The 18,783-nt window shown below is 45.8% G+C and overlaps 4 protein-coding genes across 4 annotated transcripts; 2 read left to right on the plus strand and 2 right to left on the minus strand.

Moving 5' to 3' along the window:
• Positions 1–1,700: 1,700 nt before the first annotated feature.
• LOC311034084 (citrate synthase, mitochondrial-like) lies at positions 1,701–3,122 on the minus strand (the record flags this gene model as incomplete). Its single annotated transcript, XM_084041827.1, has 1 exon — positions 1,701–3,122. One exon carries the CDS (start codon positions 3,120–3,122, stop codon positions 1,701–1,703), a length of 1,422 nt encoding a protein of 473 aa, XP_083897953.1.
• Positions 3,123–3,656: 534 nt separating this feature from the next.
• LOC311034085 (nuclear pore complex protein Nup50-like) lies at positions 3,657–5,342 on the plus strand (the record flags this gene model as incomplete). Its single annotated transcript, XM_084041828.1, has 1 exon — positions 3,657–5,342. The coding sequence occupies one exon, from the start codon at positions 3,657–3,659 to the stop codon at positions 5,340–5,342; it is 1,686 nt and encodes a 561-aa protein (XP_083897954.1).
• Positions 5,343–8,573: 3,231 nt separating this feature from the next.
• Positions 8,574–9,512, minus strand: LOC311033508 (anamorsin-B-like; the record flags this gene model as incomplete). Its single annotated transcript, XM_084041028.1, has 1 exon — positions 8,574–9,512. The coding sequence occupies one exon, from the start codon at positions 9,510–9,512 to the stop codon at positions 8,574–8,576; it is 939 nt and encodes a 312-aa protein (XP_083897154.1).
• Positions 9,513–10,038: 526 nt separating this feature from the next.
• On the plus strand, positions 10,039–10,455 carry LOC311033505 (vesicle transport protein GOT1B-like; the record flags this gene model as incomplete). The annotated part of the gene is made up of 1 exon (XM_084041023.1): positions 10,039–10,455. One exon carries the CDS (start codon positions 10,039–10,041, stop codon positions 10,453–10,455), a length of 417 nt encoding a protein of 138 aa, XP_083897149.1.
• Positions 10,456–18,783: the final 8,328 nt, after the last annotated feature.

Consider the following 18,783-nt stretch of genomic DNA (forward strand, 5'->3'; position numbering starts at 1 on the left):
CATGGTGGATAAATTAAATATATTTAACAAACACATTTTAACATTAACAGGCCCCTTTTTTCATGAATTGACTTCAAAAGCGTACTTGTATCTTTGGGTTTGGGAAGGACTCATGTGATGTCTGCTTGTGATACGTATTCCTTATCTCTAACCCCAGGGTTGGGCAACTCTGATGATATTGAGGGCCACTGTATTTCCTCACTCACTCCAGAGGGCCACACTGCATATTGCTGTTGTCGGGCAGAAACCTCTTATCTCCGTATTTTAACTTTTTTCATAAATGAATGTTGTACTTCTGTCATTCTGTCACACAAAAGTAGCAAAAAATAGCAGATCTACAAGCTCAAAACGCGCCGCAGCGCAACATGTTTTGAGCTTGTAGATCTGCTATTTTTGCTACTTTTGTGTGTGTTTATGTGTGTTTCTATAGCAAAATAGCAGATCTACAAGCACAAAACGCGTCGCAGCGTGACACATTTTGAGGTTGTAGATCTGCTATTTTTGCTACTTTTGAAATGGCGTCCTAAAAATTACGATTTTTAGTTCATTTCAAATGCATTTATATACTTCTGTTAACTTTATGAACTTAAATACAAATACATTGGACATAAAAAAAGACAATAGCATTTTAATACTAGTCATTAAGCTACTAATAGCTAATAATAATTGCATGTTTGGAATTGTAACAGCTGAAATCAATGATGTATCAGTATTCCGATATTAACCTGCAGGCCGCATTAAGTGAAGGTGGGGGGCCGCATGTGGCCCCCGGGCCGCTAGTTGCCCATAAATGCTCTAATCCAGTGGTTTTCAACCAGTGGTCCGGGGACCACCAGTGGTCCTTGAGGGGGTTCCAGTGGGTCCCTAGTCTCGCGTAGCCAGACCCAACTGAAAATGAAAAACAGCGACCTCTGCTGTTTGTTATGTCTTTTGGGTCTGGCAGGAAGCAAACGTAACACCAGTGCGCAAGGAAACCGGGGTTTGTGTCTGCCTTCAGCGCATCACTTCCGGTTGGTGCGACTATGTTTTCATTCCCACTAACAATATTTATACACGGAACACTAACACCACTTCTCCCAGAGAACATGGAGGGTTTTGGTTATAAGCCCTCTTGTTTCTATGATGAAAGAGTAAGTTAAAATGTGAATATATTTCCGTGGTTTTGTCTGCTCCGAGGACGCTATTGTTAAATTAGTTTCGGCTAGTTTCCAGGGGGGAAGGGTGGACGGACACGTGAATCCCGCCCACTACATTTGATTGGGTAAAGCACGGCCTGCTTCCTGATCTGAAGGCACACCCACTTGAAACCAATGCGCACGGGTTGTCAACACGGCTACCGACAGATTCCAACGCAGAGCAGGATCTGTTCTTGAGAGATTAGGGGGTCCCCAGCCAAATTAATAATTAAGAACCAAATGGACCCTTATGTGTCTGTAACTCTGAGAGTGTACAAATGGAACCAAATGGACCCTAACGGGTCCATTTGGTTCTATTTGTACACTCTCAGAGTTAAATGAACAATGATGATGATGATACAGTGTAGATTGGGACCCCCAAGAAATCAAAATGGTTGAGTCCCTGGCATATATTTTCAAATGGGGGGTCCCTGGGCTAATATGTGTCAATTTGGGGGTCCTTGACACGAAAAAGGTTGAAAACCACTGCTCTAACCCCACACACACCCCTAGCTGCCTGTTCCTTCAGCTTGACTTGGCGCCCACCAGGGACATCAGTCCGTCGGTGCTCATGGACTTAGGCCGCTCCAAGGGGAATCCCAGGGCTCGGCTCCACACCAACTGGGCGAGCACGCCCAGGGCTCGGGAGACGCCAAACAGCACGGTGTAGTAACTCATCTCCGTCATGCCGTAGTACCGCAGCAGCACTCCACTGTGGGCGTCCACGTTGGGCCAAGGGTTCTTGGCCTTGCCTTGCTCCAGCAGGACGTCCGGGGCAATCTTATACAGCTGAGCCACCAGCTTGAACATGGGGTCGTCGGGCAGGTGCTTCAGCGCAAACTCCCGCTGGCACGCGTAGCGCGGGTCCGTCCTCCTCAGGACGGCGTGGCCGTAGCCCGGCACGACCCGGCCGGACTTCAGCGTGTTCCAGATGTATTCCCGCATCCTCTCGTCGGACACCTCTCCGCCGAGCTCCTTCTGCAGGGCCTCCAGCCACACCAGCACCTCCTGATTGGCCAGGCCGTGCAGCGGGCCGGCCAGGCCGTTCAGGGCCGCGCTGAAGCACAGGTAGGGATCGGAGAGGGCGCTTCCCACCAGGTGGCTGGTGTGGGCGCTGACGTTGCCTCCCTCGTGGTCACAGTGGAGAGTGAGGTAGAGCCTCATGAGCTCGGTGAACTGGGCGTCCGCGTAGCCCAGCATGTTGGTGAAGTTGTGGGACCAGTCCAGGTTGGAGTCGATGGTTCCGATGCAGCCGCCATCGCGGTACAGGTTGCGGTAGATCTTGGCCGCGACGCAGGGCAACTTTGCGATCAAGTCCATGGAGTCCTCGTAGACAAACTCCCAGTACTTTGCCTTGCTGACGCCCTCGGAGTAGGCCCGGGCGAAGCTGCTCTCGCTGTTCAGAGCCGTGACGGCGGCGCTGAACTGAGACATGGGGTGCAGGTTCGTGGGGAAGTTATCCAGCATGGTGACGACGTGAGAGGGGAGCGCCGCTCGATTGGCCCATTCGTTGGACACCCACTTCACCTGCTCCTTGGTGGGCACCTGCCCCGTGACGAGCAACCAGAAGAGGCCCTCGGGCAGCGGCTCCTGACCCCCGGGCGCCTTGGGCAGCAACTCCTGGCATTCCGGAATGCTGTAGCCCCGGAAACGGATGCCCTCGTCGGGGTCCAGGACCGAGGTCTCGTACACCAGACCCGTCATTCCCCTCATCCCGCCGTAGACCATGTCGACGGTGATCTGTCCGATGACCTTCTTCCCGTGCTGCTGTTTGAAGTTCTTGATCCTGTTCTGTTCCTTTGGGATGAGGTCCGCCAGAACCTCCTTAAGATTTGTACTCGTCGTTGTTGACGCGCTGGCGTGTCTGGCAACCGCAATGACATCAGTGGCCTTCTTTGACTTGAGGAGTTTACTCGCTCGTCTGCTAAAATTGGACAGAATGGACATTGCATTAATGTCAAAGTACAATTACCAAGAAAGCGGCTCCACAGCCTTTTATACACTCTTGTTGTGATGTACAGTAGATGATGCATATTTGAATCGGAGGGCGTATAGAGAGCTCTGGTCTGATGTCATACACAACACAAACTGTTGCCATGACCATATGTTGACATGACAAGAGCCCAAGGTGTACAAAGTACTCAACACTAGTACTTGAGTCAAAGGATATATAGGCGTGTCTGGTGAAATATTAACTCAACTACAAGTGAACGTTTAGTAAAAGTACTGGAGTACTTTCTCTTAAAAAATACTTAAGTATTCAAAAGTGCATGCATTTTATTTGTATTGCTACATTAACATTTTCTAAATTTTCAAAAAATACATCAATAATTAGATATCATTTCGGTCATCTATGACATATCTATGATGTATGACTCTAAATGGGCAAGCTTTCAGCCCAATCAGTGCCCCAGTGACTTCCAGACGCGGACACGGACACAGATATAGCAACAGACCCTCTTCCAGACCACTACAGTCCTGATGGCAAAGAGGATCGCTGACAAAAACCTGACTGACAAGAACTGGAACCAGGAGGATGAGGTAGAGGAGGCAGGGGCTTACCCCATTGCCAGCGAGTCTGTGTTGAAAAGCCGCGCAATTAAGAAGGCCGTACGTCGAAATGCCGGAGGAGAGGGTGAGAGTCCCAGAGGTTTCAAAGGGCTCGAAGGAGTCCCCGCAACGTTGACAACAAGCGCCGCCAGTGGTGCAGCAGCAGCACCACCAGTATTCTTTGGTTTCGGCAACGGCACCATTGCATTTAGCGGCTTGAGCAGCCTGGCCAATGGAAACGGCACCACTCCTTTATTCGGCAGTTTCTCTTCCCCCACCCACGTAACGGCTAACGCTACACCTGGCCCAACATTGAAAAACCCCGCCTCCTCCTCCAAGCCCACAGCTGACATAGCTTCCAAACAGACCGCTGGTTCCACCCCTAGCCTGACGCTAAGCGCCAACAGCAGCAGCAGCAGCAGTATCTTCAACAGCAGTGGCATTAGCGGCAGCAGCAGCTGCACTAGAAGCAGCAATAAGGACTATAAACAAGAGCTCGCCGCACTCAACTGCTCGGTGCGGGACTGGATCACCAAGCACGTTGACGTCAACCCTCTGTTAGACCTCAGCCCCGTCTTCAGGGATTATGAGCAGCATCTGGCCAACATCGACGAGAAGTACGCGGGGGCGGCGGCGGCTGAAGAAGAAGCAGCCGCGACGGCTGAATCCGCCACGGCGCTCGAAGGACTCGCGGACCGCGAAGTGTCAGGAGAGAGGCAGTGGGCGCTCCTGCCGACAACCAGTACGGCCACGTCACTCTCCTCGTCCTCCTCCAGCGGCAGCACTCCATCATTTTCCTTTGTCAAGGATAAGGACGGCTCGTCTCCGGAGAAAAGCAGCTTCGCTCCCCTCGGCCTGGCTGTCAAAAAGCATAACTTTGGCCAGAAGGCGGACACCTCGGCGATGGCGACCTTGGGGTCAGCCGGCGGACACCTGCCAACAACCATTACCCCCACATCACTGGCATTATCCAGCAGCAGCAGCAGCACTCTGTTTCCGTTTAACAAGAATAAGGACGCATTCTCCAGCAGCACCATTCCGTTTACCTTTGACAAGGACAAGTACCTGCCGCTCGGCTTTTCCTTCTCCAGCCCCTTTGGTCAAGCCTCCCGGTTCCGATCACCCCAGGCTTCCTCCTCCTCTGAGTCCGTAGCCCCCTTCCCCTCCGGTTGGCCTGGAGGGGAAGGGGCCGAGACCGTCCAGCCTGCATATGAGAGCGCGGATACGGAGTCGGACGAGCCCCCCAAACCCGAAGTCGTAGAGGTCAAGGAGACGGACGCTTTTTACTCCAAAAAGTGTAAGCTGTTTTACAAGAAGGACTCGGAGTTCAAGGAGAAGGGCGTCGGAACGCTGCACTTGAAGCACACGCCCGAGGGAAAGACCCAGCTCATAGTCCGTGCCGACACCAACCTGGGGAACATCTTGCTGAACATCATCCTGCAGGCCTCCATGCCCTGCTCCAGGATGGGGAAGAACAATGTGCTGGTGGTGTGTGTACCCAACCCATCTGTGGACGACAATAACCCCACCAGCCCCCTGCCGCTGCTCATCAGAGTCAAAACGACTGAAGATGCCGACGAACTTCACAAACGTCTCGAAGGGAAGAAAGTGTTGTAAACCTAGCCTGGTTCCAGACCATAGACCCCGCCCACTCTCTGAGTGGACAGCCACTCTTGGTCTGGTGTTGTAATGTAACCTAGGATTTACTCGGTACAAAAAGTACCGTCAAATGAGAGTCGGAGGTGGGGATCACTTGTGATTGGTTTAGGGAAATTCTAATCCCCTCCCCCTTGTAATCGCCTACACTGGAGCCAACGTCAGACTGAAGCTCCACGCAGCTTCAGTCTGATAATCGGGCTATTGTAAACCCACAGACTTCACAAAACCCCACCACGGTCACTCTTTCTTTTTCCTGGCATGCCAGAACTGTGGACAAATTGTTTTTTTACTCTATGCTCTAGGTTTTGTTTTGAGCGCCGTTAGTTTAATACCCCAAAATAAAACAAAATAAACAAAGAATGAACGTCCAACCTTGGATTTCTGACTCCAGTGTGTTTTGTGTTTCAACAGGACACATTTGGGTGAATCTTCTCGCACACTGGTCACAGCAGCAGGGCTTCTCTCCAGTAGCCTATGGATGAGTTATTGAACCTTTGACCACTTGGGCCCTATTGTATACTTAGTCGAGGGACGATGTTGTGCGGTGAAAATGTATTAATTACATTTGTTTTAATCGCCTTTGTTTTCTTAAGATTGTTGAGGATATTTCACCTGTGGTGACATGCACAGGGTGGGGACGCCAGGTTGAACGTTGTTAAAGGTGGATTAAGTGATATGTTTTTGTTGGGGGGGAGGGGTGTCGGCTCATTTTCTTGTTTGATCACATCCAATTGCATTTGTTTATCCTGTATGCTGTACGGATACAGCATACATTGTTTTCTCTGTAGCCACGTCATTTTATTCGTACAACCTTGCCTAACTTTGTTTATGCAAGAAGTATACTGTCCACTTAATAGTTATTTCACGGAGGCATAGATGACTAGAGGTTACTTCTTTTCAACCTCTTTGCCCAGATACTCTTGTGAGTGTACTGAATGTTGAGGCGTTCACGCTCAAGCTATTTATTGTAGAGGAAAACTACATTATAAGTTGACTTGATTTGTATTGTTGGTTATGAAAAATAAAATGAGCAAAGAGGCAAAGTAAAAATACCTCAAAATGTTACTTAAGTACAGTACTTGAGTACATATAGTTACTTAACACCACTGCACACACACACACGCACACGCACACTCTGACATGCCCCTATACCCTTCTGCCAACAGGAAGTAGTTCACATGCTTACAGGAAGCTATGGACGAAACCGAACCCAACGTTCCACTGGCTCTGTGTAAGTTGGCAGTGATCTCACGACTTGCTCCAAAACGTTTTCATCCTTTAAGCTATGGCTTTCTTTTTTGGGGTTATTTTGTCGAGGCGCCCACATTATTATGGTCTGCCTGTGTGAAAACATGCGGTGGGCCCTGGGATATTCTCTGCATGTTGTGTGCAGCGGCCGCTCTTCCTACGCCATATTTGTTTTCCGTGGCGCTGGGAAAATATGCCACGTGCTGGATACTCACAGGAGGACCAAAGTCACGTTTTCCACACCGAGTACAGTATGTACTGTACAGGGCTTTACGCGGTGTTGGACAAAGTACTCAGTACTTCAGTCAAAGTACTGATGCTCCTGGTCAAATATTACTCCACTACAAGTGAAAGATGCTCCGTCAAAGTTTTACTTGGGTTAAAGTACAAGATGAATTGCTTTTAAAAATATCGTATTTAAAAGTAGGCCTACTGTAAGTTATTTTAAAAACAGTATTCAAGAGCTCAAGTTCAAGTACTGGTACATGTTCTTTTTGATACCAATGCACTGCAGTATTGATATCTTGGATATATTTTCCCCCAAAAATGCAAAGATTTTCCAGAATAAACGCGTTGCATCACGCCGCGTTGTGAGCTTGAAGATCAGCTTTTTTTTTTAAATGCATGTATTTTTCCCCTTCCTTAATGTAGTGAAGTCAAAAGTACAATATGTAATATTAGTATAAAATGCTAATCCTCGAGTACCCTATACAGATACTCAAAAGATGTACAGTACTCATGGTGTGTGTGTGTGTGTGTGTGTGTGTGTGTGTGTGTGTGTGTGTGTGTGTGTGTGTGTGTGTGTGTGTGTGTGGAGCTAATCTCACAAACTCCTTTCACATTATGTTTTATACTTTTTTGAAATATTTAACGTTAATTCATAATTGTTGTCAGTAGGAGTCTGATCAGACTGAAACCTTGCTCTACAGCAGTGGTTCTCAACATGTGGGTCGGGACCCACAGGGGGGTCCCCATATGACAGTGAAGTGACAATTTAATGACTTTAAAAAAAAACTAAAAAATTTGATTACATTTACCAGTTCTTGTTTTTTGATTGATTGAAATTTGTATTAGGCAAAATAATGTAAAACAACACAGTTACATTTATAATGCTTTTGTCTAAAAGGTCCGGCCAAAAAAGTCCTTGCGGGCTTGTTTCCGTTGGGGTCCTTGAATTAATTTCATAGACATATATAGTAGCAACCTAACAGTTCAAAAATCAACATAAGAATACAGAGGAAAAAATATATGCCATTATGTACAAAAAAGGCATGAGAAAATTAAAAATGATATACAAAAAAAGCATTAGAAAATAATTTAAAAAATATATATATATGTACCAAAAAAAAGGGGAGGGGGGGGGGGGGGGTCGTCTGTCTAGGGAAACTGGTACTAGCTCCTCTTTAGGCCCCCAGAAAGATGAGTTTTTAGGGCTGTTTTGAATGAGCCCAGCGAACTGCATTTTTTGAGGGATGGGGTTAGACTATTCCATACCTTGGTGGCTGTGCTATAGAAGGAGAATTTGACATGGAGAATTTGACAAGGAGAATTGTCCACTGTGTTAGCAATGGAGAGTGCTAGCATCACGGTTGCGGTGGAGGTTTCCATTTCATTTGGGCTTTGCATAAGTTATGTCCATGCAGGTGCAGGGCGGGTGCGGATCTGTATCGGAGAAATGATTCACTTGGGTGGATGGATGTAGGCTACACGCGGATGCGGGTGACGTTAGACCTGATCCCTCATCTCTAGCGCTGACTACTCACAACGCGTCGCGATGTGACACGTTTTGAGCTTGTAGATCGGCTATTTTCAAATAAAATTTTGCGGGGAAATTATAATAAGCCGATCTGGCAACCCTGCCTACCATGCGCTGGGCTATCCGCAACGCCATTCAGAGAGATTTTGACCGGTTGTATTGTATTGGGGAATCGAGGATAGTTCTTAGGCGTCATTGAGGGCCTTATTGTCCAACATAATCTTCTCTCCAGGTTTAAACGCTGGCATGCCCACATATGGGCAGCTGGCACATCGGAAAGCATCGCCCAGGTAACAACTTCCACAGGAAGACTTTGCTAGGGGGGTCGTCTGGGCTCCGGTATTCTTCTCGTCTAACTCCTCGGCTAGACCACAAGAGCAGTTCTTACAGGCTTTCTTCTGCTTGGACCCGGGTCCACAAACCGGTGTTGCTCTCAGAGAGGCCGGGTCAGGCTTCTTCAGGTCATCGCCGTCCAGCAGAGCGTCTGAGTCTAGCAGATCCACATCATCATCATCGTTCATGTCACATGCTGATAGGGTCCACAACTTGGCGGCGTTGGGATCAAGAGTCGGTTTGGGTTTCGCTTTCCCGAACGACAGCTTGAGCTGAGAGGATGATCCCGTCTCATAGGAGGGCTTGGAAGAGGACACACGGACCCTGGTCAGCGAGTTGTCTTGGTAACCTATGGCACCCGAGAGGGAGCTCACTACTTCCGGGGACAGTGTTTCTTTACTAACCTCCACGATAGATATCAAACCGGATAACGTCAGAGCCGATGTCAATTTGTCAGCCGTCCTAACAACACTCTGGCTGTCACTCTCCGTGACCGGCTCCTCCAGGACTAGCTTTCCACCAGGTTTGAGAATCCTAGCCATCTCCGCTAGAGTCTCTGAGCTGTGGATCGAGTAACTGTCGGGAAGAAGGCACGACAGAACCCAATCGAAAGTGGACGTAGTGTGGGAGGACATCAATATTCTCTCTACGTTCTCCACCGACACACTGACCTGTCCTCCAACAAGACTACTGAAAATTTCTGCCAGCTCATTTAAGGCAACCGGTGAAGAGGGCTGGGTCCACACAAACATCACCCTGTCTCCTGCTTTGATGCCTAGGTCTTCTGCCATGGTGTCCTGCTGACTCCCCGTCGGCATGTAAATCAACTAGACATCATGCGCCGTCAGTAGAGATATTACTGATACTGATCCGAGTATGTGTAGGCCAGTCTGACATCATGGACCTCCATATTTGGGCAAGACTGCCATTTGCCTCCATTTTTTGGGCATGGCAGACATCAAAGTGACATCAAAGTGATGTCACAAAACGTGGGTTTATGAGCTCAAAACAGGACCGCCCAGTGGCTGCTAGTTCTTACTCCATTGGCAGCTGTCACGATTAACTAGAGGGTTTGTGGCAACATTTATATTCAATAGGTTTGGCTATTGAATTGTTTGACTCTGAGGAAGACGCAAGTTGAAACGTCAGTCGCAGGGAAGTCCCTTTTGAAATGCGAAGGTATTCTTTCTCTTTCTTCAATTTGTCCCACTGTTGAGCCCAGAGCCCTTCTACCCACAACTGTCTGAAACGTGTCGGACTCATCTTCGTGAGTCAATATTGATATTCTGTCGTGAGCTGTCGAAGCATCGCTAAAAGATGATTTCCCTATCAGACTCCCAGAAGATCGGGATGGGACTAACGGGCTTCGGCGTGTTTTTCCTCTTCTTCGGAATGATCATGTTCTTCGACAAAGCCCTCATGGCCATGGGAAACATCTTGTTCATAGCTGGGCTGGCTTTCGTCATCGGGCTGGAGAAGACCTTCCGTTTCTTCGTCCAGAAGCAAAAGATGAAGGCCACCGCGTTCTTCCTGGGCGGGGTGCTCGTGGTGCTGATAGGCTGGCCCCTCATCGGCGTTGTGCTGGAAATCTACGGCTTGTACCTGCTGTTCGGGGGTTTCGTCCCAGTGGCAGTGGGCTTCGTCAGAAGGATACCCGTCCTCGGCTCCGTTCTAAACATGCCGTTCATCAGTGGATTCATGGACAGGTTGAGCGGGAGCAATAACATGGTGTGATTAGAGCCTATAGGTCTGAGGAAGAGCCTCCCGGCTCGAAACGTTACCAATAAAACGTAACCAATAAATAAAGACACGACGGGAGCAGCATTCTGGTGTGTGGATTTTATTGTTGTTTTGTGATTAGAGCCTGAACCATGACACATTACTGAGTCCGATGCCGAGTCCTAGACCACAGATTATCGAAGGTTTGACCGATATTTGGAAAGTTATTCTATTTTATTTAACCACTTAAGCAGTATGTAAAATAAATAAAAGAATCAAGAATAGGTCAAACAAAAGCTTGTAATGTGTCACATCACCTAGCGCCCAGATGTGGGTGAACTGCTGTTCCGCACTCATGTGTTCTGGGCCGGCTGTGAACGGAAACCGTTCAATCACTTGAGCTCCAGCATCCATATTCTGGGGGGAACATTAGCCAAAAACAGCAGATCTACAAGCAACGCAATGCTTTACAGAACTGCATCTCAAGAGTTACAGACCTGTACATCACGCCATCTGTGTTGCCCCCAGGACCGGGAAGGCTTTTTTTGAAGCTCAAAGGTTTCCCAGTGTGTGGCCAACTCTGGTACTGCAGGTTTGACCTCAGCAGTTCATGGGGCTCGACCAGTGGTCATAGTTTGTGAAGTAGACGCATAAAGGACCCTATAAGCGCATGCGTTATGACCTCAGTGACACGGTGACAAATACCCGGGAGGAGAGTGTATGCCCCTAGGGACGTATGCACCGGGTGAGCAACTTTCTTTGAGAGGCTGTGTCCACAGAGAACGCCTTTTGAGCTGGCAGTGCCAGTCTGCCATATATTTCAATGGAAAAGACGCGCTGGTGCAGCTCCGAGAGCACTGCTCTTTTGATCCTCCTGGCTGTGTCTGTGAACCAGATAAGTTTCGACCCGACATTGGATTGTTATCAGAGCCATAAGAAGCCCTTTTTGATGTTAAGAAAATGTTGAATAATTTAGAACTTTTTTTTTACACAAATCTTCTCTGAGGGTCCCTGCCTTGGCACAACACCTTTTCAGATGGGGATCCGTGGCCAAATACATATCAATTTGGGGGTCCTTGATTTGAAAAGGTTTGAGAACCAAGTGCTGTATAATGCTTCAGCAAGATGTAGAAGCCCTTCTGAAGGCGGAAAAAGTTGTTGTTCGCTTGGACTACATAGCCTCCTTTACAGTATATGTTCTCCTCAATATGTGTATACCTTACTGCACATTCTACCAACCAGATCCTGAATCACTCCCCCTCCATATTCTGCGCATTTCCCTGTGCTAGTGTTCCACACGTGCTATGCCAACCAAATTTTGTTTTATTTTTTCACCTGTGCTTTCATGCTTCTTTTATTTGTCAATGGCGTTTTTTATTACATCCAGTATTGTCATTAGAACTATATTTTCACGTTGTAACACAAACACGCACGTACACACACATGCACGCACACTTAATCTGTACATTGAAGCTATAGAAACTATTGGATACCAGATGAACAATGTATACAGCTGTATACATTTCGGCCATTAACAGCTCTACAAGCTCACAATGCCATGCCTTCTGAGCTTGTAGATCTGCTATTTTCATACATTTATATTCACCTGTTTCCTAGGCTGTGTGTTTTCCACTTCCTGTCGATTTGATCCAATGAAATCCAGTGAAACTGGTCAGATGACCAATGATATCCAATGAGATTAGAGATTCAGAGGTTAGGTTTAGGGGTTATAATTAGAGTTAGACATGATATGTAGTTGCGTGCCAAGTGTCATGCAATGCAAAATGCTACAATGCCATTCATAAGATTGCCGTCCTAAATTGTCAATGTCCTCACAATCACAGTAGACCACACCTGTGTGTGTGTGTGTGTGTGTGTGTGTGTGTGTGTGTGTGTGTGTGTGTGTGTGTGTGTGTGTGTGTGTGTGTGTGTGTGTGTGTGTGTGTGTGTGTGTGTGTGTGTGTGTGTTGAGATGAAGCAAAGACAAAATGTTGGTGCCCCACTGTGCACCCCCTCAGTCTACACATACACGCAGGCACGCACACACACACACACACACACACACACACACACACACACACACACACACACACACACACACACACACACACACACACACACACACACACAGAGCAGCCATTAGGTTCTTGTGGTGACACTCAGCAGGAGGGTCTTTAACTGTCACAATGTTTCAGGCGGAAATTGTCCTCCTTCCGTCAGGACTGTGACTTCCTGTCAACCGCACCTCCTCTGATGCGTCTCAACGCCACTTATTCCCCCTTTCATTATCTGTCTCCTCCTCTCCATCTCCCCCTCCGTCTCCCTTCCATCTCCCTCTTCCCCTCCGTCTCCCTCCCTCCCTCCCAGTGTTGCCAGATTGTGTGAGAGAAATAAGCAACCAGGTCTATGAAAACAAGCCCAAACGAAGCGACTATTTAGGCTACATGAGCACTTTAAACCTATATACATCAGTTATTTGAAAATAGCCGATCTACAAGCTCTCAACGCGATGCGGCTGCTCTTTTCAGAGGGGGTTACGCAGACAAACACATAGGCCTATTAACCCATTGAGACCTGAAGCCGATTCTACGTGTCTCCTAAATCTCAACAGTTTTCTGAAAAACGTATGTTTCTATATCAGTGGTGTTCAATCTTTTTCATGTCAAGGACCCCCAAAATTATATGTTTTTGGCCGCGGACCCCCATCAAAATATCTCGTTCCAGGGACCCCCCAGAAGCAAAGATTTGAGTTAAAAATGTTCGCTTTAAAAATATATATATTCAGAAGATTTGCACAAATTTTCACGATTTTTCAAAAATAGCAGATCTACAAGCTCGTAGCGCGGCACTCGGTGCCGCGCTATGAGCTTGTATATCTGCTATTTTTGAATAGCCCAAAGTGTAAAATAATGCTTTTTAGCTCAAATCTAAAAATGACACAGATCCAGGTCTCAATGGGTTAATGTGGAGGTCCTTTGGTCCATGAAAATGTTTGAGAACCACTGGTTTGAACGACATTTAGGAAACAAGTCTTTCATTTATTCCTCTGTTACCCAGAATTCCATTTGTTTTCACCGGAAGACGGAAGCGTTTAAAGAAGTGTTCTTTTTTTGGCGAAAGGGCCTACTCTGTGTGGAGTTTGCATGTTCTCCCCGTGTCTCTCAGGGTAGTTGATGTATACCCTCACAAAAACATGCAGTAATCCTGGTCGCTATACCGCCTCCCCCCTGTCAGGTGACAAGAAGGTCAGTTGGCTCTCATGCATTGAAGGAGGCATGAGCTCGGCCCTGGCCTCTCTAGGCTGGTGAGAGGAGTCTAGTGCCCAGGATCACTTAGAACATTGGCACCGGGTGAAAAATAAGGGTTACAAAATCGTGGGATAAAAATTATGTAAAAAAAAATGAAAGAAAAAAAAAAGTTTTTTTTTTTGTTTTATACGATCTGTGGATCGTTTCTCTTAGCCAGTGGAGCTTTAGTTACAGTGAGCTGTGTTGTCTTTTTCTGTTGTTTTTCGATCTTCAAATCATACAATCTCTTACAAACAGCGTGAGTTTCCTTTTTGTTATTAGCGCGGTAGTTCCTGGCCAAACAGGAAACCGGTGCGGTAGTTCCTGGCCAAACAGGAAACCGGTGCATTTCCGCTTCCGTTGTCCGGCCAGATGACGTCATTTTCGCGGTAAAGTCCCCCCCGACACCGTTCAATAGAAAATATATAAATAAAAGGCTTTCGGGGGTGAAATTCATGGAGTGGGTGTTGTGAAACATTTGCCACTCACAAAAGATATACAATTTAACGTTAGTTTTATTGAAAAACTTACCTAGTATTACTTTAAGTAAAACATTTGAGCACGTTTTTCCACCACTGACTGCCAGACTTATTTCTGGCCGTGTGTGCAGCCACTGCCAGGGATTTTTTTTCCGATGTTCTTACCTTTTTTAAGTATAGTCACAGAATGTGTATCTCATATAATGCTTTTAGAGCAGTTACTTCTCACTCCTCCCACTCCCGGCCAGGGACCGAGAGTAGAGTACTGGCAGCTTTTCATTCTAGCTGCTGAATGCGGGGCTCACGTAGGCCTGGGGGACACAGTGGGGGGGGGATGCGATTAACCCTTTAAGACCGGGAAAGCTTCTCTGTCATTTTAGATGTCTTTGGCTATTAAAAAAGAACAGATAGCCGTGCTATGAGCTTGTAGATATGCTATTTGTAGATCTGCTATTTTTATATATATATATATATATGTTTTAAAGCAGGGGTCTTCAACGTTTTCAGACCAAGGACCCCTTAGCTGAGAGAGAGATGAAGCAGGGACCCCCTTTATAATGTATGAAATTGTGTTTCAGAAAAACTTTTGCTGCTCTTTTTTCCCTCCACACCTACAGTATAACTCTTTGAGTTAGGCGCGAGGCATTGTGAGCTTGTAGATTTGCTATTTTTGGCTAAAGTTCTCCTCAGAAAAGGGATGCTATAAGGTTCAAGTGGTTAATGTAAAAAAAATAATAATCCTATCACACAAAGATTTGGCGGACCCCCTGTAGTAACTCTGAGGACCCCCTAGGGGTCCCGGAACCCCCTGTTGAAGACCCCTGTTTTAAAGTGAGCATTTTTAACTCCGATATGTGCTTCTGGGGGTCCCTGGAACATGTTTTGAGACGGGGGTCTGCGGCCAAATACATATCATTTAGGGTGGTCCTTGACATGGAAAAGTTGGAGCACCTCTGATGTAGCAACATATACTGTTAGGATTTAGAAAACATATTTAGATTATGTATTTGACATACATAATCTAAAAAAATATGGGGGGGGCACGGACCCCCCCATCTCAAAATGTTTTGTTCCAGGGACCCCCACCAGAAGCAACGATTTGAGTTAAAAAATGTTCGCTTAAAAAAAAAAAAATGTATTCAAAGATTTTTCAAACAAAACATAGCAGATTTACAAGCTCGAGTGCCGCGCTATGAGCTTGTAGATCTGCTATTTTTGAATAGCCAAAAGTATGAAATAATGGTCATGTCTCAAAATCTAAAAAAAAAAAGACACAGAATGTGTTCCCCGTATTGAAGGGGTTAAGCAGATGGTGGAGCAGACAGCAGAGCGGCAGTATACTGAGGACTGACAATAAACTGTGTCCATCGTCCACTGAGAGACGGATAAGCAGATGGATAGAACTGTGAGTGCATGCGGTAGGAGGAGTGTGACTTTGAAAAAAAAAAAAAAAAAAAAACGATTAAATGCTAAAACATTAACAAAAGTGGTAAAACGTTTTAGAGGAAATCTCTAGCCGCTTTCAAAACAGGAACCAAAGGTATAGTCTCTCTGGGCGTGACAACGTACGTGGGCCATATCGTTGCTGTCGGGGACCGAAAACCTCTTATCTCCATAAATCAAAGACGGTTATGTAACTTTGTGATGGCACCGGAGCGACGGCAAAAAAATAATAATTTAAAGAGGTGGTGCCATGTTTTTGCACTTTTTCTGTTTTTCATTTGTCTATGAGGTTGATAGAACTTCATTAAGCCCCCCCAGTGGTGGTTTTATGGTGTTGTATGTCTTCTCTGACTATTTTGAGTTTCTTCCTGGAGGCTGAAACCTTGAGGGTCAAACGTGCCAATAGAAAAACAGCGCTTTAGTGACAAAGTAAAAATGTACCCTCCCCCTCGTTATCATAACACAACGGGTGTGGGCATGAGGAGGAGGAGGGACTAGGACAGGTGGGTGGTGCTAAGGTGGTGGAGGAGGTGCTAAGGTGAGAACCAGGTATACTTAATGAACTGGAGGCGTGTCCACATAAAAACATAATTTTAACAATTTCTGTACACTTTTTTGAAAAAAATCTTCCTCCTAGTATAACCATAATACCTGATGATTATGTTTCAGGGGGGGGGGGGGGTCACTGAAAGTCACGGCACCCCATCTTTAAATATTTTAAACAACCCGACAGACGTGGTTGAGCGATGCTTTGGCGGCGAGGCCATATCAGTTCAAGCTCGACTACCTCACGGCAAACACTCAATATGAGTTTTCACTTTTGATGAAAGTGTGACAGAAAAACTTTGGCAAGAAACGTGTGACGAGGTTGATCGTCAAAGATGATTGTGATGGATGTGCAGCCAGTGATATAAAGTAACTAAGTACTCTACATATAATATAATATAATAAACTTTATTTATATAGCACTTTTAAAAAACAGGTTTACAAAGTGCTTAACAATACAAATACAATACATACAGTACACATGAAATATAAAGGAAATTCAATGATGGACAATTTAAAAACAAAGGAACCATACAAAAAAAAATAAGACCAAAAATAAGAGTGAAAGCAGACTATGGCCATTCTAAAGTAACGAGTTGTTAAAAGGTTTTTAAAAGTGGACACCGAAGTGGCCTGTCTAATTTGCAGGGGGAGTTGGTTCCACAGAAATGGATCCCTAGCAGCGAATGCCCTGTCACCTTCCGTCACAAGGTTTGTCTGGGGGGGGGTCAAGTAAAAGTTTGTGTACTGATCTAAGATTACGGGTGGGTTTGTGGGGAGACAGGAGGTCAAAAATATGAATATGAGCAAGTCCGTTATGTGCTTTAAAAACAAACAATGTCATTTTAAATTCTGAACGCCACTGGTAGCCAGTGCAGTGAATAAGTGGTGTTCACTCTCCATTCCGACATCTCACCACTCCGACTAGTGGCTTCCGCGTGCGGTTAGGGTTAGGGTTAGGGTTAGGTATAGGGTTCGTCAACGTCGGAAAGGCGACATGTCGGAAAGGAGAAATGCACCCTGAATAAGTACATAAGTACAATTTTTACTTGACTATATCCATTTTTCAGCTCTTTTACTTCTACTCCACTACATCTCGGATCCAAATATTGTACTGTTACTCCACTACATGTATTTGAAAACGTTATTTACTTTGTAGATTTTGATTATTATTACAAAACATAACAGAGATTAGTGTAGGAGAGGCAGACGGTGGTTAAGATGATAGGGGAACATTTCTGTTTTTGCCTTGTTTCTCTTTTGTTTTGTTATATCATTGATATGAATATTGATGTGAAAAAGAAATTGCACTGTGACGACGAGACTGAAAATGAGGGCAGCCTCAATGTCCTTTGAGAATGAATAAAGGTTTGGAATGAAATGAATTGAAGACAGTGTGGAAGCTCAGAGGGAGACGGTGTATGCAGAGACGCTAGCAAAACTGTGTGTGGAGGTGTTAGTTTCTGTAGAAAAACAACACATATATGAGCCAATCGTTAAGCCCCGGTCAGCCTTCACAATGGCCCAGGGCTCTCCATTCAACAAACCAGGGTAACGTTGGGATATTATCTTGTTTGATTTGATCGCATCTGTGTCACTTTAGATTCCTTTGGCTATTCAAAAATAGCAGATCTACAAGCTCGTAGCGCGGCACCAAGTGCCGCACTACGAGCTTGTAGATCTGCTATTTTTGAAAAATCATGAAAAAATATATATATATTTTTTTTTTCAAAAAACTATTAGGATTTAGATGTTCTTAAAGAATCGCCTCATGTCTTAATGGGTTAAAATAATGAATGAATGAATGAACAAACTACTGTCATTACTAGCAAACTATTCATTTGCCATGTATACATGTTACAATAAAGCACAACACACGACCATGCTTCTCAGAAGGCAAGTGGCAGCAATTCCAGCTACCTGTAATAGTTGCAACATGTCTAATCTTTCTTTCTAAATAAACTGTATGCTAGTTTTAGTTTATTGTCTCCGCCAGGCCGAAAGGCATGGCGAGAGAGTATGTTTTCCACCCCGTCCGTTCGTCCGTGTGTCCGTGTGTCCGTCCGTCTGTCACCAGCTAATCTCTGCCACCGTTGGCTTGACCACAGCGCCACTGTGCACACACACTCCCTGGATGCCAATTCAGAACCTTTGCCCCAAATTTTTCTCATGGGCGTTTTATAGCGCCACCAGGAGGCCGATTTGTGCAAAACATATCTTTTGACAGTACTCCTACAGATTTTGTCCAAAAATCACTCAAATCGGTACACAGTATCTCTATAGTCATTGAACGAAACTGGTCTTTCAGATTTCTCCTATTCCATCCTGATTGGCTAAAAATGTCTTCCAAAGTTTGCAGGAGTTCTCCGTATTGAACAAAATGCCTGAAATCATGAACACAGCATGCAATTTCCGTGAAATTTTGCACACCCATTCTAATTAGGCCGAGGAAGAACTACCATTTGAACATTTTAAAATCAGCCTCATGGTGGCGCTATAACAGGCCGATTCGTGTTTTTACCTATAATTGCACCGATCTGTGTAAAACTTTGTATGCACACTCCCTAGAGGTCAAGGAAAAACCTTTG

This window comes from Gymnoscopelus microlampas, assembly GCF_963454915.1.
Source record: "Gymnoscopelus microlampas genome assembly, chromosome: 18".
NCBI lineage: Eukaryota > Metazoa > Chordata > Actinopteri > Myctophiformes > Myctophidae > Gymnoscopelus > Gymnoscopelus microlampas.